The 18432-nt window shown below is 42.4% G+C and overlaps 1 protein-coding gene across 8 annotated transcripts in view; it reads right to left on the reverse strand.

The window, feature by feature from the left end:
- CTDP1 (CTD phosphatase subunit 1) overlaps positions 1–18432 on the reverse strand; it is a 531182-nt gene that overhangs the window by 487120 nt on the left and 25630 nt on the right. For 7 of the 8 annotated variants that reach the window (XM_029590827.1, XM_029590822.1, XM_029590828.1 and 4 more), the window contains exon 2: positions 927–1010. The exons of the other annotated variant lie outside the window; for it this stretch is intronic. In XM_029590827.1, the coding sequence (XP_029446687.1) occupies positions 927–1010 (84 nt within the window). The remainder of the gene's footprint in view (positions 1–926; positions 1011–18432) is intronic. 8 annotated transcript variants of the gene reach the window in all.

An 18432-nucleotide genomic window follows, 5' to 3' on the forward strand; every position in this document is an offset into this window, starting at 1 on the left:
GCGATGCGCACAAGCCCTGGGGCGCGCTTATGTCCCGGGGCGTGGACAGAGGCCTTCGTAGGGCCACGCGGCTGGCATGCGCAACCTACGCCTGCCCAGAGGCAGGCGCAACTTCTAAAATAAAAGGTGGGGGGGGGGGGCAGAAGGAAATTTCCCTCCTAGGTCGCTCCAATTTCGGAGCGGCTTTGGTGGGAACAAGGAAAGCCATCGGGAGTCCCCGAGGGCTCGGCACGCGCAAGGTACACAAAATGTGCACCCCCTTGCGCGCGCCAACCCCAGATTTTGTAACATGCGTGCCGGGTTGCATGCACAAATCTACGCCCGCACGTAGGTACTAAAATCTGGCCCTCAAGCATTTGCAGATAATTGCAAGATTTTAGTCAAAAACTGGGCAGAGGGAATTTGCATTAGGTAAAAGACATGAGAGTATACGATGAGACATTTCAATTTTATAATCTTTGGTAAAAAAAAATCTGCAGCAACTTGAGCAGCATTCATTCCAAAAATGCAAGCATTTGGAACCCTTCAGAAGACAATATGAATGTTATTCTTATTACGATTAGCCAGATCCTTAGAATCTCTCTGAAATAATCTGTTTAACCTTATACAGGTTTTTTTTTTTAAATGTACTCCTCTTCACCATATCAACCATGAAACACTAAATCCTAAGCAGACAGGGCAGCACTTCCACTTTGATTTCATGGGTAGTGTCATGATTAGCATGAAATACATCTTTTAAGCAAAAATTAATGTTGGGTGAAAAACGCTAAAACTTCTTCTGATTCCTAAAAAGATTAAAGATATTATATGCCTATATTCCATGAAGCTCTCAAGCACACACATATTGCACCCCCCCCCCCCCCAATTTTAAGCTCTTAATTCTGCTTTAATGGAAGAAAACAAAACAATGTAGAAGGAATACTTACTGTGTCAAGTCCTGACCACATTCTGCGCATAGACCTTTCATAACAATAGGATGACTACATCCTTCAAGTCTCACCAAAACTCCTCTGTAAAGTATAAAAAAAAAAAAAAAAAAAAAGATTTTCACTATAAACAACCATGAAGCATATTTTGTTTAACACCAACCATAGAAAAGGAAAAAGGATTGCTTTGTTATCTTTATCCATAACAGTTGCTTTAAATAAATCAAAACGAGACAAACCTTGGCTGCCATACTAATAAAATAAATTTTAAAAATAGTTTAGTCAAACGTAAGATACCTACATATGGATCTTATCACTGAAATTGGATAAGGTATCAGTTCTACTATATTTTTATTACCATACTAAAAACTTAATGCTAGCTGATATCCAGAAGCTGCCTGTTACACCATTTACCAGATCAAACCAATGCCATACCAAGGTATGGCATACACTATATATGAAAAAAGAACTGTCATAGTGGGTCAGATAAAGGATCCATCAAATCCAGTGGCCAATCCAGGTCATAAGTATCTGGCAGGTTCCCAAATAGATAGATCTCATGCTGCTAATGCCCAGGGATAAATAGAGGCTTTTCCCAAGTCTATCTGGTTAATAACAGTTTATGGACTTCTCATCCAAGAACGTGTCCAACCCTTTTTTAATCCCAGCTACACTAGCTGCCTTTACAACATCCTCTGGCAAAGAATTTCATAGCTTCATTGTGTTTTGAGTGAAGAATTTTCTTTGGTATTAAACGTGCTACTTACTAACTTCATGTAGTGTTTGAGAACTTACCGTATTTTTCGCTCCATAAGACGCACTTTTTTTCCCCAAAAGTGGGGGGAAAATGTCTGTGCGTCTTATGGAGCGAATATTTAATAAAAAAAATTAAAAAAAAAAAAAAAAAGAGAACTGCAACTCCCCCCCCCCCAAAGACTTGCCAAAGGTCCCTGGAGGTCCAGTGGGGGTCCGGGAGCGATCTACTGCACTCGGGCCCTCAGCTACCAGTATTCAAAATGGCGCCGATAGCCTTTGCCCTTACTATGTCACAGGGGCTACCGGTGCCATTGGTCGGCCCCTGTCACATGGTAGGCAAAGGCTATTAGAGCCATTTTGAGTACTAGCAGCCAACGGCCCGAGTGCAGATCGCTCCCAGACCCCCGCTGGACCATCAGGGACTTTTGGCAAGTCTTGGGGGGGTCAGGAGGGTGGGGGGTTGTAGTTAATTAAATTTAAAGGGTTGGGAAGGGGAATGGGGACAAAAAAAAAAAAAAAACCCACACACATTTTATGCCCTCCCCTAATTAGCACCATAAGACGCACAGACACCCGGCAACAGAGCCGGTTTAGCACGCTTTTTTTTTTTTTTTTTTAATTTTCCCGCTCTGAATACTAGGTGCTTCTTATGGAGCAAAAAATATGGTACTTACTTGATTATTTCATTTTCCTTAGTGTAGACAGATGGACTCAGGACCAGTGGATTTATGCTCCCCTGCCAATAGATTGATACGGAGCAAGCTGACGTCACAGTATATAACCCTGCAGTAACCCCAGCCTGCTAGTATTCTCTTCAAAAGCAACTGTGGATAAACTAGCAAAAAACAATTAAAAACAGATAACCAGAACTGTACTCAACCAACCATAAACACTGAACTCACATAAGATTCTAGGTACCCAAAACTAGGGACTTGAACACTTACCAGTAATCCCTTGGGACCAGAGCCCCACAGGAGCACTATTGACACACTCTTGCGGCAGGCAAGGGGGGAAGCTGAGTCCATCTGTCTACACTAAGGAAAATGAAATTATCAGGTAAGTAATTTCTCCATTTCCTAGCGTGTAGACAAATGGACTCGGGACAAGTGGGATGTACCAAAGCTACTCCCCTAACTGGGTGGGAGGCTGCCCGTGGTCCAGGCAACACTGTACGTGCAGAGGCTGCATCCTCCCGGGCCTGCACATCCAAACGATAAAACCTGGAAAAAAATGCGCAAGGAGAACGACATCACAGCTCGGCAGATATTGACGGGAGTAAACAGACTGACCTCCGCCCATGGCACTGCCTGAGCCCTAGTGGAATGGGCCCTAACCTGAGTAGGCAACGGCTTTCCTGCATCCATATACGCAGCTGTGACCACCTCCTTAGTCCAACAAGCTATGGTAGCCCGCGAAGCCGGAGTACCCTGCTTACTCCTGCCATGGAGAATAAACAGGCAATCCATCTTTCGAAAAGAATCATAGACCTCCAGATACTGTACGACAAAACGCTTAACATCCAAGAAACGCAAAAGCTCCACATCCCTGCCCTTATCTAGGGATGGCACAGAGATGGACTGATTCAAATGAAAGTCCGAGACTACCTTGGGCAAGAAGGAAGGAACAGCATACAGCTGTAATGTCCCCAGAGTCACCTGAAGGAACGGTTCCTGGCAAGAGAAGGCCTGCAGCTCAGAAATCAGACACGCAGAACATATAGCCACCAGGAACACAGTCTTCAAAGTCAACAAATGTAAGGAAGGCTATGAAGTGGTTAGAATGCAGGGCTCGCCAAGACGTCCAGCACCAAAGTAAGACTCCACAATGGAACCAGTAACCTCAAGGGAGGCCTAAAGTGCTTCACTCCCTTCCAAAAAAAAAAAAAAAAAACAGGCCACATCAGGATGCAACAAGGAAACACCATTCACCAGGCCTCTGAAACAGGCAAGAGCAGCAATCTGCACCTTCAAGGAATTAAGGGCCAAGCCTTTACTCAATCCATCCTGCAAAAAATCCAGAATAAGAGGGATCTTAACTGAACGAGGAAGAACATCCCCGCTCCTCATACCAGGCCTCAAAAACTCTCCAAACCCACACATAAGCCACAGAGGAATAACCACACTATAACAGGCGAGCCCTCTCAAGGGCCAAACCGTAAGACAAAATAGAGTCAAATCCTCATGAAGAACTGGTCTCTGCTGAAACAGATCCATGTGCAGCAGAAGACGAAAGGGGGCCTCCACCAGGAGTCGTGTCAAATCCACATACCATGGACACCTAGGCCAGTCTGGCACCACCAGGAATACTAGCCCCCTTGTGGCCTTCGATCTTGCAAATTATCCTGCCCAGCAAGGGCTACAGAGGAAAAGCATAAAGCAATCTGTCTTACGGCCAAACCTGTACGAGAGCATCTATTCCCAGGGACCACAGAGCTCTCCTGCAACTGTAGAAGCGAGGAACCTTCGCATTTCCAGAACTCGCCAGCAGTTCTAGGAATGGAAGGCCCCAGAGATCCACAATCAGCTGAAACGCCTTGGCTGACAACACTGTCTTGGGTCCAGACTCTCCCTGCTGAAAAAGTCCGCTCTTACGTTCTCTTTTCCTGCAATGTGAGAGGCTGAGATCATCTGCAGATGACCTTCCACCCATTCCATCAGCTGGTCTATTTCATGAGACACTTGCTGGCTCTTGGTTCCTCCCTGGCGACTGATATAAGCCACAGATGTCACATTGTCCGACATCACACGACCGCTTGATTCCGCAGCCTGTAGCTGAACTTCAAGCATGCCATTTGTACCACCTGGGCCTCCAGGCGATTGATGTTCCAGCAGGACTCAGGCATTCCAGGGCCCCTGGGCCGTTAACTCCAGTGAGCCCCCTAACCATGGAGACTTGCATCTGTCGTGAGTACCAACCAGGCCAGAGAGGACAAGGAAACTCCCTCTCTCAGATGATCCTCTTGCAGCCACCACTGGAGGAAGGAGCAGATTTCTATCGGCAAGTGAAGCCAAACCCCAAAATCCTGAGGCAGCGGGTTCCAATGAGATAACAGAGCGCTGAAGAGGATGCAAATGCGCTCTTGCCCACAGCACCACATCCAGGGTAGCTGCCACAAAGCTGAGTACATGTAGGTAGGACCACACCGTTGGGCATACTGTGTTCATCAACTGATGCACTTGAGACAATCTCTGGATCCAAAATTCCAGTAGGAAAACTGTCCTGTCCCATGTCAAACTGGACCCCCAGATACTCCAACAACTGGGATGGTTGAAGATTGCTCTTGGTCAGGTTCACCACCCGAGCACCTGCAATAAAGAGATCACCTTGTGTGTCACCAGGCAGCTCTCTTCCTGAGACTTAGCTCGAATCAGCCAGTTGTCCAAATACAGGTGCACCAGGATTCCTTCTTTTTGCAAGGCTGCCACTACCACCACCATAATCTTGGAAAATGTTCTGGGAGCAGAGGCTAGACCAAAAGGCAATGCCCAAAACTGATAATGGCACCCCAACACTGCAAAGTGTAAAAAGCGTTGGTGATTCAATCGGATGGGAATATGAAGGCAAGCCTCTGACAGATCCAAGGAGGTCAGAAATTCCCCTGACTGCACTGCCATTATTACAAAGCATAAGGTTTCCATTCAAAAATGAGTCACCCGCAAGTGACGGTTGACCCTCTTAAGATCCAAGATAGGATAAAGTTAACCTCATCATCGGTGCCATCCGGATTCCTGTCAGAAACACCCACAGGGAGCAGAGGCGAACCCTAGCTCTTAAGCAAAGGACTGGAAGAAGGAGGAGCCACCGGCTGAGGGTCCGACCAGACAGAAATGGGGGAAGCGGAGGACTGCACCTAAAGAAAGGTTTGTAACCCTTGAAAAAATTCCACCCAAGAAAAAGCAGTAGGATCCATAACAAGTTCAGAAGGAAGTAGAGCTGGTCCCACACAACTGCCCCCACCAGCGGAAGAGCTAGTCAAGGGAGAACCAAGATCTGGCATCCCCCCAGTCAAGGCCTTGACCAACCCATCATCAGAATGGGAAGAGACAGGCTTAACAAAATCTGAGGAAGACAACTCTCCTTGAACATCTGAGCAGCACTGACATAGGTTAGAAGCCGGGTCAGGCAGAGAAGCCCTAATATGACAGGCAACACAAATAGGAAGATGCTTAGGCTTCTTGCTTACCAGCGCCATTGCTATGGTTAACGTGTTAGAATGGCTCCCATTCAAAAATGAAATGCGCCCAAAAAATAAGTGACTAGAAAAAGAAAAAAAGGCAACACAACCTGTGTGCCAAGTTAAACACATAAAAAAAAGTTTGTGCGCGTAAAACGCGCGTCCAAAAACAAAGTGCACAGCTCGTGTGCAAAGTCAACACACTACGCATACCGACGGCCTATAGAGGGCAGCAGAACACGCACAAGAACACACAAAAAACGGCCACCGTGGTCTACTATGCAGCGTGCAAGAAAAAAAGCCTAAGTGTGGTGTCTAGCCCACTGGGCCCAGTGGCCAGTTCCCCAACCCCCAACGGGAGCGGGAACAAAAGTTGGCACATCGTGCCAAGAACTGAGACTGGAGGAAGTCCTGAAACCCCTCTGTCTCTGCTTCAGGTAAAGCTTTCTTCTCTTTTTTATTTTATTTTATTTTTTTTTAACCTTACCTGAGCTCAGTGCTTACCAGCTGAGTACAGAGACTGTCTCCGGCTGCAGGGGGACAGGGCATCTGCCTTCACCGCCACACTCTGCCTCCTGCACCTGCTGCCTTTCAACTGAAATAGCAGCTAAGTCCACGCTGGGAAACCAGCTACCGGACCAAGGCACACCTCTGAGGGACCACAGAAATCACCTCAGGAATTCTCAACTGGGGGAGGGAACTTTAGGTATTACCGCAGGACAGCGGGGCTTTCTTTTCCTGAATTTAGAATTTCAAATTTCTCCTTTCAAAAAGCTCAAAGCATTCCCCATAGAAAGATGCATGTCCACCATCTGCTGAAGATGGAGAATACTGGTAGGCTGGGGTCGCTGCAGGGTTAAATAAAATGTGACCTCAGATTGCTCCTTCATCTGCTGGCAGGGAGCATAAACCCACTGGTCCCGAGTCCATCTGTCTACAATATTGATCAACCAGGAGCCAGCAAGAAACAATACCAATTAGAATTACAAAAATCAGAGAAAAATTTAGCGCCATTCATAATATTTTTCAGTTCTTTTAAACCGCTAAATCAGCACAAACCTGGCTAAATTGATGTACAATAATCATAAAAAAATACATAAAATCAAAACATAAAACAAATGAAACCTTTAAATAGTAAAACAATTCTATTCAATAGGGACGGATATCTTAAAGATAAAATGACAAAGCTTTTATTTTCTTCCTAAAAACTAAGTAATTTGTTTCCAATCTTGTTTCCCATGGTACTGCGTTCCACAACTCTGACCCCCGTACTGCAAACATTCTTCTCCTATGAACCACCCTTCTCACTTCTTGTCTCAAAGGAACCACACAGAGAACCTTGTTCTGAGCATGCAGATTATGACTTGGAAATTAACATGACCCCTTTCTGTAAATACTTTGCATAACTCCATATATCATCTTAAAGATTAAAGACAACATTTTTAACTGAGCTTGCTTTTCTACTGACAACCAATGTAGTTGCTGTAACAATAAGTCATCCTCGAATTTCCATACGTAATATATGTATCATTACCCTGTTGTATACCTCTTAGACAATATTTGCTACACTATGAGACCTGTCTCTTTGACTTCACTTGTACTATGATTATTAACTGTAATATCTGTACGCTGTTTGAATTCGCCTATATATAGAATGGTTCTATTTACGTTAAGCTAACAAATTGCTCGGTTTTTTACTATTTCCTGCTGTAACAAGTTGTTAAAATGTAAACCGGAGTGAAGGCAGCCTGCTATACTTCGGTATATAAAAGACTCTAAATCAATCAATCAATCAATCAATCAACTGAGCAGCCATATTTTGGATCACTTGCAACTGATGTATACTCTTCTTTGGCAAAATACTAAAAAGGAAAAATGATGAGCCATCAAATCAACAGTCGCCACTATCTCCAATAATTCTCCCAAATCTAGTTATAACAATCCAAATTATTCTTGAGGGCAAAGGTCATTCCATAACTGCAATCTCCGCTATCACTCCTCTCTCTAGAGACAACAGTTTATGGTGGTCTGCTGAAGCCATTTTATGACCACATTTTGGGCACCACATAAATGGTTACTTATAAAGCCCCTCTGAAGATATTTCTCCCTCCCGACTTTTTTTTTGTTTTTAAACAAACTGAATGGATAAAAAAAACAAAAAAAAAAAACTAAAAGAAAATAACCCATTATCCAGAGAGAAATCTCTTGAGTGAGAGCGATCTATATCAGGATATAGATATATCACAGTTTGCTAAGAGTAACAAGCGTTTTTTCGGGTCAGCGCAAGAAAAATAACAGAGGAGACTTGCACAGAGCCAGTAAGTGGAAACCCCCACACATGCACAGAAAGACTTCTTTTCTGAGTTTTAAGAGAACACATTTAGATCAATGCCACTGGCAATGTCAATCACTTATGTGACTGTATTTATTCTGCTTGTCCAAGAAACTTGGGACGAGCACATAGTCCCTTAGAGATCCAATAAAGCTGAGCAGGAAATATAGATGAGCAGACTCAATAGGCCATATGGTCATTATCAGCCTTCATGTTCTTATGGAACAAACAGAAAATATAAATATTTAAGTGGCTGGATTAGAGAAGATGCAAACTGTTTTAAGAGAAGTAAAAGCAAGAATTGGAAAAGTTTAAAAAAAAAAATGACTTGAAACTATAAGGAGTTTCTTAGGAAGTCCTTAGATTTAAACCGAAAGAAAAGGCTACTACTTGCATACATCTTCTGGGAAGTGGGATATAGATGTGAAACAAGGCCTTCTAGTAAGAGATCATTAAAATAAAATGTAAACTTTTAAAATATATTATGGAAGAAATCTTGAAGATTAGCTCACACGACATGATCTGAAATGAAAGAAATTCATGAGATGTTGGAAAGTGAATGGACCCCAAAAGACTACCTCATTAAATAAGAAATTAAATTTGCTGGTTGTGTACTCAGAGTCAGATGGTAAATCAGCCAGCCTACAGGCCGATGCATTCAGCAATTTTACCCACACTCATACACACATCTTGTGTATACAAATGTTACTCTCAATGTAGGAAGAATTTTTATATGCATAAAATGTGCACATAGAAATGTGTATCCTGCTTATTGTCCACATGTGGAAATCCCATGCAAATGAAGGTATTAAACCTTACTCCCCAATGCAGAGAGCTGTGCTGGCTTAGTTCACGTTTTCCTAGTGCTGGAAATTTTACTCCAGTGCTGATCTTGTCTGCCTAATACCTTCTTAGATGAAATATCATACAAGTGAAAATCTAAACTTAACAAAGAGGTGGTATTAGCCCAATAACTATAGTGGTGCAGCAAAGGCTGTACAGACAAAGCCCACTAAAAAATCCAAAACCAGATTAAGACTCCACAACAGCTCCTTTCAACAAACGGACCACATCTGGATGAGCCAACATGGGTCCACCATTCACCTGACATGAGAAACAGGCAAGAGCCACTACCTGTACCTTCAAGGAATTAAGGGCCAACCATTTATTCAATCCATCCTGCAAAAATTCTAAAATGAGCAGGACCTTAACCGAACGAGGAAGAACCCCCTGATCTTCACACCAAGCTTCAAACACGTGCCAAACCCGCACATAGGTTAAGGAAGAGGAGAACTTTCTCACTCTCAGCAAAGTGACAATCACTGCAGTAAAATATCCACACAAGTGAGCCTTCTCAAGGGCCATACCGTAAGACAAAATTGAGTCGGATCTTTGTGAAGAACAGGACCCTGCTGCAGCAGATCCCTGTGCACTGGAAGTCATAGGGGGGAGTCTACCAGGAGCCTTCACAGATCTGCATTCCACGGTCTCCTGGGCCAATCTGACAACATCAGAAGCACCATCCCCCTGTGACCTTCAATCTTCCGAATCACTCTGCCCAACATGGGTCACGGAGGAAAGGCATACAGCAGACCGCCCTCTGGCCACTCCTGCACGATGGCATTGATTCCCAAGGACTTTGGATCTCTCCTGCGACTGAAGAAACAAAGAACATTTGCAATGCAAGACGTCACTAGTCTGTCCAGAAACGGAAAACTCCAGTGATCCACTATTAGTTGAAACGCCCCATTTAACAATTCCCATTCTCCTGGATCCAATCTCTGCTGAGGAAGGCCAATCTTACATTGTCTTTTCCTGTAATGTGCGAGGTTGAGATCTTCTGAATATGCACTTCCGCCCATTCCATAAGCTGGGCTATATCCTGCGATACTTGCTTGCTCTTGGTTCCTTCCTGACGATTGATGTAAGCCACTGTCGTTGTATTGTCCAATAGTATTCAGACCATTCAACCCTGTAATCTGTCGCTGAACCGCAAACCAACCGGACTGCATGGGCCTCCAGCTGATTGATACCCCAGGAGGAGACTCTTCTGTACTCCAGCTCCCATAGACTGTCAGCTCCTGAGAGTAAGCCCTCCAACCCTGGAGGCTAGCATCTATCGTGAGTACCAGCAAGTCCAGTGAACTTAGGGAAACTCCATTTCTCAGATGATCCGCCTTTAACCACCACTGCAGACTGAGAGAAGACATCCATTGGCAGGTGAAGCTTAATCGAACAGTCCCGAGAGACTATGGGCTCCAACGAGACAGCAGGTAGCGCTGAAGAGGATGCATATGTGCCGTCACCCACAGTACCACTTCCAGGATCATAGCCATCAATCCTAGCAACTGAAGATAGGACCACACTGTCAGGCATATTGTATTCGTCAGACGCACCTGCACCATCAACTTCTGAATATGACCCTCTGGCAGGAACACCTTGTCCTGCTCTAGTTTGAACCAAACATTACACGGTGCACAGAGTTAAGCCTAAGAGCGGGGTCTAGCCCAAAAAGAGCTGCTCAAGTCCCCCAAAACATTCCCGGAGGTCAGAACGAACATCGGATAAGCAAACAGAGTATGAAGCCCGAGGAAAGAGGAATCCCTACAACAAATCTTCCTTCTCCATTCACTTTTTTTTTTTTTTTTTTTTACTGTCAATGCCACGCTCGGCTTCCTGCAGCCACTTGCCTTTCAGCTGTCTTTTACAGCTAAGTCCACGCTGGCTGAAAACCAGCTACTGGACCAAGGCTACTGGACCAAGGGAAAATCCAATATACAGGGTGGCCCATGAAAAAGTAGCCCGCCTCCAATACCAATAACTGGAGGCAGGCTACTTTCCCATGGGCCACCCTGTATATCACCTCAGGATTTCTCAATTAAGAGAGGGACCAAACAGTATCACCACAGGAGAGTGGGGCGAATTCATTTTCTTTATTCTCCTTCTGAAAACTTTAAAGCATGCCCCAGTAGGGAGATGCACATCTACCATCTGCTGGAGGCAGAGAATAGTGGTGGGCTGAAGTCACTGCAGGGCTATATATACTGTGATGTCAGCTTTGTTCCATCTCCATCTGCTGGCAGAGGTACATAACACACTGGTTCTGGATTCAGCCGTCAAAACACTAAGAAAATGTGTTTTAACTTATTTGTTAAAAATGTTATAAATAAAAAGAATACACATGATGGAAAATAAGATACTGAATACATTTCACATGCTGGAATCTTGATAAGTCAAAGAACAAAAAAAAAAACAAATTTTAAATAAGAAACATACAACTGGAATTCACTAAAGAAATTAATGCCACTAACAAGGAAAACGACTATATTATGACCCTTGTAAACAAAATCAGGAATAAGAATATCTACACAGTTGATTTCACAAATGGTTCACAAAACTTTCGGGTGGGTCAGCTAGTGTATTTATTGCTTTGCCTTACCAAATACTGAACCAATTTGATCATGTGCTGAAAACTGCTAATTACTACTTCATAAAAGCTGGTTCTTTTTCAGAGGTGAGTATACTAGATGGAAAAAGTTTAAAAAGGATATTTCTGGGCTAGTCCAGTGGCAGCACACTGCCATGCAGAAGATCCCAGCCTTCCTGGAGATACTGCAAAGAGACCGTGTACATAGTGCCCCCACCCCCACATAAGGCCGAGGGAGAAGAGAGTGATGTTCACAATATAGGATTTTTGACAAAAATGAATTTTCTAAACTTCAGCAGCATTCTTTTGATGAAGATAGGGTATGATGTGAAGATTCTTCACCATTAGGACTTTTGGCTAATTGGAGTTTAAAGAATTTGGTAAGATTATTTTCTGATTATAAATGATATAGTCTAATCTGAAAACTATTAAAAACGTGGCCACCAGTACTCTGTGGCTAAGGAACCACTGCTTTGCTCAGTGCCTCTATTCCCGTTCAATATACAGCATGCTGAATTTCTCTGTTTCTAACAATAAATGAAACAGCGTGACGACAGATACCAAACACATAGCACGCAAACTGTTTGGGGTACCAAACACGGATTGGTACTCCTAGCACATTGCTTCATAAGCTGCAAATAATTCAGAATACAGCTGCAAATCCATTACCATGCCCATATTACTCCTGCACTTAAAAAAAAAAAAAAAAAAACAAAACTCTACACTGGTTGCCCATTACTTGTTATTTAAAATGCTATCCATCGTGCAGTTCATAATCAAGACCCTGAGCTTTTACGTGATTTAATCCTGGTTTATGTTTACACCCAAAAACTTTGGTCACAAAATACGATGAGATTACAAGTTTCTTCTCTAAATCAAATGCATTTAGAGAAGGTTGCAGGACCTTCCTTGTGGAATGCACTCCTGAAAGATCTAAGGTTAGAAACGGATTACCTGACATTTAGGAAAAGATAAAAGTTTATATTCCCCCCCCCTTTTTTTTTTTTTTTAAGTAATGCTTATGGGACCTTTGAAAAGGAAGATAAGTTTTTGCTTCTGTAAATTTTGGGGTAGACTTTAAAAGGTGTGCGAGCTTCCCAGCGCACACATATGGATGTGCTGATTTTATAACTTGTGCGCACTGGGCGACATAAGAACCTAAGAAATTTCCATGCTGGGTCAGACCAAGGGTCCATCAAGCCCAGCATCCTGTCTCCAACAGAGGCCAAAACCAGGCCACAAGAACCTGGCAATTACCCAAACACTAAGAAGATCCCATGCTACTGATGCAATTAAATAGCAGTGGCTATTCCTTAAGTAAAATTGATTAACAGCCATTAATGGCCTCTCCCAGTTCCCTCCCAGTCCACTCCAATCAAGGAGCAGACTGGGAGGGAACTTCCCAATCCCCTATCCATATTCCCTCCCTCTTCACCTCTGCTCCTGACCCCCTAAACTCTCATATACCTTTTTTTTTTTTTTTTTTATTTGTTTTGTTGCTTACTACTCTGTTGTAACAGAAGCAACTTGCGTGCTCCAGCCAACTGCACTTCCCCGGCACAGCAGCAAATAGCCACTATACCGGCTGCCTCCATCCCTGCCCCTCTGGACCGCCCCTTTCCTTGGGCCCGGCACTTCTGTGTGTAACAGGAGTTAGGCGCATAGCTGGGCCACGCACATAGCCTTCGTTTTTTTACGCATGTGGCCGTTTAAAAATTAGTAGAATTGATATTGTTTAGTCTTATTCCTGTACTTATGGATATCATGCTGTAGGAACAAGGTTTTTGGACCTGCAGGTTATAAATATTTTTATATAAAAAAAATTTGCAGCACTTTATATTTTGCTCTATTATACAAACTACTTAATGTCTTCTCCCCTTCTCCAAAAAAACAAACTAGGTTATATGCTGCTAAAATCTAAAGTGTGTCTTGTGTCTATACTGTATATTTCTAGCATATTTACAAAAAATCCTTAACTCTTGGCTTTGCTAAAATAAAATATAACAAAATTAGAAAGAACACACTGTACTTAGCTCTGAGTATAATAAAAAGGCATTTTCAGAACATAAGGCAAAAAAAAAAATAATCATCTGCACCCATGTTGCTTTTGGTGCCATGAGTTTTCATATGATATTCACAGTCAAACCTGCCTGGTATCTGGATAAGAAACTTGCCTGCTGCAAGTGAGGGCACAACAGAGAGACTACACTTCTTTCCAAACCAACACTGAGCCAATTTTTTTTTTTTAAAGTAGGACATTAAATGCTTTTGCTATGCTCATAAGACTGGTGGCTCGGATAGCTTGGCATTAACCCTTCCATATTGTACAGGCTCTCAATCTCAACCAAAACACCAAATAAGGAACTCTCCTCAGCCAATAAAGCCAAAAATAAGTGCAAGAAGCATAATATAACCCAGAAGAAGCATCTTTCATTGTTTCTTGGCACCACCCTAATGGAACATCTATTAGAAAAGTTACCCATGCACAGATCGCCACCCACAAAATTTCAAGCACATGTTTATAAGGAGATGGCCTCCAATTTATGTACATGATTGGACAGACTGACAGAAAAAATGATAGGCAGTCAGCACTGATGAAGCACACCTAAAAAGACCAAGAAGCCAATGCTCCAGCATGGTGCAAAGGGAAGCTATGCTGCTGAAGATACAATCTTCAGATAATTCAACCAGGTTCTAGCTAAGCAATGGTTACTGAAAAACTCAATGTACTTTTCTCAAGAATAAATAAGGTGGAATATGAAATGGCAATAAATATTACTTCTGAAGTCAATGAAACTGCAGCATAGGTAATATAAAGCATGCACTGCTGAAATGAAATGTATGCAAAGAACCCATAACAATATAGTGGATAACAGCTAATAAAGACCAATTGGCTCACCCATTCTGGCCAGTTATGCTGGTCTATATTATTAAGCACATATCTCAGCTGCAGTAACTTGACCACTTGTACGGTAATTCTTCATTTATTAGTTATGCTGGGTGGGTGAGCACAGAAGATCAAATACATAATCCTATACCCTATGACTGACCTTTTAGAGCACAAACTTACCTCTTTTTAAATCTCATTTCAATAAAACTACTCTAAGCAGTCTTAAATTTTCCCATGTTACAGAAGCAAGCAGTCACTCTAGTCAAACAGATTTAACAAATTTATACCCGCACAATCCAATGATCTAGGCGGTTTACATTTGAACATTAATAAATCACATATAAAACAATTTCACAGTACATAGAGACATCATAAGCCAACATTCAAATGTCTCTCCTCACTCCATCAAAAATCCAACACCACACTGTATTCCTCTGCTCAGAAAAGTCTATTAAAGTACATCATACTGTTAATGCAACTCCATTATTACTCTCCGCTTTTACGGCAGGGGGAAAAGAGGAAAAGGGGAATTAGATTCAGACAGCAACCAGCAAGGACATTGGATTTTATGGTCTGAGAAAACAATTAAGCAAGGGGGATAACCTTGCTGGTGTGGCAGTTACTACCCTTAATCAACATGCCTGATACCTTGGATGTAACTCCAACATTGTTCTCTGCTTCAACGGCAAGAGGTAACAGGGAACTGGACTCAGACAGCAACCATTAAGGGCCTGACTGACGGTTTGGGAAACTAAGTAAGGGAGTGACTTGTATGACGCAGCAGATGCTATCATAAGCTTGCTGGGCAGACTGGATGGACCGTTTGGTCCTTTTCTGCTGTCATTTTCTATGTTTCTATGACATTACCCAAAAGCTTTTTTTTAAATAAAAATGCTTTTAAACACCTAATCAAATCTGTCGCACCCTTAATATTTTCAGGTAATGCATTCCACAGCACAGGGCCAGTGACCCCGAAAAGACGCTGTCTGAATTGCATCAAATGTTTCCTTAACAGAAAGCACTGCTAACAAGTTTCTAAATGAATGCATAACTTTCAACTGTCTATATAGCTATCAAATAATCCTGTAAAACATTCTGGTACCAACCCATTCAACCTCTTATAAAATAACACCAACACTTTAAATTCGATGCTGCTGGACTGGCAAATATTTCAAACTTGGTGACACATGATCACTAATTGAAGTTTCCAGAATCAAACGTGCAGCAGTGTTCTGAGCTAACTGCAGAGGCATTAAAGTTGCCCTTGGTAAACCTATTAATAAGACATTACAAAAATCTACCAATTTGTAACTCCGCAGGCTCAAGATAAGGCTACAAATTTCTAAGCATACACATCTTCCAAAATGCTCCAAATATGAGCGCGCAATGACAATGAAGAATCAGAAATAATGGCCAAATTGTGACCAAAGCCCATAATGGGAATAACAGTATCCTGAAAAGCTAAACTCTTGAGGTACATCTTCCACTGGCTCCCTAATTTATGTTTTGAGATTCAATAGTAGATTTCACCTCATGAGCCAATCCTGGATTAAAGACAAGAATGTTACAATCTTAGCTAATCCCTCCTGAATCATACTAATCACTGGAAAATAAAAAACTGGACATCATCCGCATATATCTTGTAGTCCATGCCATGTCCAGGCAATACATATATATAGCAAAAAGAATGGCAGAGAGTGCCAATCCCTGCAGAACTCCACACCAGATATAATTCAGATTTTTGAGATTCCCCCACTACCTGTAGCAATCAATTTTGTATAGACAAAGTAAACCATTCAAAGATTTTAGCAGCTAGACCTACACTCCGCGGTGCTATCGCTGCCGGCTTTTGCACCCAATAGCACCATCGTAAAAGGTGGTGCTACTGGGCGCGCTACTGGCAGCGAAAAGGGTTCTTACTTTTACGCAGCCAGCGATCTTTCCACCGCGTCCGCCCCGACGACGCCCCAACTCCTCCTCTTCCGGGGCCGACTCCGCCCCGAGCTATCGCACGCGAAAAGTCCCTTTTCGCTTGCAATACTCTACAAAAATGACCCCTTTAGGCGCTAGTCACAATCTTTTTAGGAACTAAAAAAAAAATGTTTTCCCTATTTTTTCTCACTTTTCTGTTCTGATTTTTGTTGTTACTGTTCTGCTTGGCTTTTTTTCTTTCTTTCTTACTTTGCTCTTTTTAGTTTAGCTTTTAAAATATTTTTGCTTCTTTTTCTTTATATTTTGCTTCTCTGAATTTTAGGTGCATAGATGACCTGGCCCCTGGATTTTCCAAACACTATCTACCCTGTGGACTGTAGCACTGCTATGATTAGGTAATGTCTGGCTAATACTCATTTTCACATCCCATACTAAACAATTGTTCAGCTCTATAGATAAAAACAAAATAAGCAATCGCACCAAAAGTTAAATCACCCTACCTCTTATGTGACCAGAACTATTTCATCACTATTGTGCAAGCCTTTTCAAAATTCAAGTAATAGATTTGACAACTAACTAAAATTATCCTGGACAAGCTTAGCTGCTCATTCTTAAAGCTTATCAATGAAAACTTGTACAAATATCCTTCTCCACTTTTCAGCATTAAATACCTTATAAGTAGGTTCCTTCAATTTTGGTTTAAACCAAATTTTCACCCATAAATTCCCAGCTTTTTCCAAAGATGACAATTTCACTCGATTTTCATCCTAATTTTAGGATAAAGCAGTAGCTCCAGAACTGCTGATGCAGCATTTCAAGGCCTCCTGCCACTGTAGGCCAAAGCAGGTGCTGTTTCAAGGTCCACTCTACACCAGTGAAAACACAATGTCCAGTGTTATTAATGGGGCATTTCAATTACTACCTCCTCATCCACTAAGCAGCCACAGTGCCTGCTGTCTGGTGCATTCAATGCAGCATTTGAAGCAGGCCCTGCTCACCAGAAGTACTTCCCAGCAGCTCCCCAACGCCACACAAACACAATGTGCAGGACCCTCAGCAAGCTTGCTGCCAAAGGAGAAAGAAGCCTCAAGCCACCACTGGTAAAGATTAATGCTGTTGTAGTGGAAGGGAAGAGGGAGTTTCTTGGCTTCTATCCACCAAAATCTCCAATATTTATCTAGAAAAATGAGTCATTTTTCCCCACTAAATGTTCTCCTGTTTTTGTTCTTGCCATAATAAACCCCGATAGGAAAAAATTTAAAAAATGAAAATGAAGGGTCCCCTACTTATAAAGTTCCTTTAAAAGCTGGATGTTACACACTGTGAAATAATACTTCAAATTAAAGCTGCAGCATTACCAAGAACTTAATTATCTCTCTCTTAAAATTTATAAATAAAACGTAACCCAATACAAAAAGAAACAAACCTCTATGTGGAATATAAGCTGTTACATTAAAACAATATGAAATAAGGAAAAAAAAATAAATGCAGAAAGAAAAAAAAAAAGCTAGTCCGACTGCTCAGTCTGGTGAGAGATTAGTCTCTTTCAGACATTTTAAAAAAATTCTAATTTCAAAAGAAAAATATGCTATCCCAACCAATCTCCCGATAACCTAAGAAGAATAAAAGCAAGTTTGCTTATTGTAAACGGTGTTTCTGTAGATAGCAGGATGAATTAGCCATGCTGTCATGGGCACTGTCAATCAGGCCCGGGAGGCGGAGCTTCAAAGTGATGTCAGAGCTTTGCTCTGAGGCTGCGCGTGAGTTCCTGCGCTGGAATAGACTCTCCTCAGTCTGTGATTAAGCAAGCGTGGTCGTAAAGGCGGACTCGACTGTTCAGGGAGGTGGGTGGGTCAGCATGGCTAATTCATCCTGCTATTTACTGAAACACCGTTTACGGTAAGCAAACTTGCTTTCTCCCCGTCAATAGCAGGGCTGAATTAGCCATGCTATCATGGGAGTCCTAAGCTCCACATCACACTGAATCAAGCGTGT

The sequence above is a fragment of the Rhinatrema bivittatum genome, chromosome 2 (genome assembly GCF_901001135.1).
Source record: "Rhinatrema bivittatum chromosome 2, aRhiBiv1.1, whole genome shotgun sequence".
Classification (NCBI taxonomy): Eukaryota; Metazoa; Chordata; class Amphibia; order Gymnophiona; family Rhinatrematidae; genus Rhinatrema; species Rhinatrema bivittatum.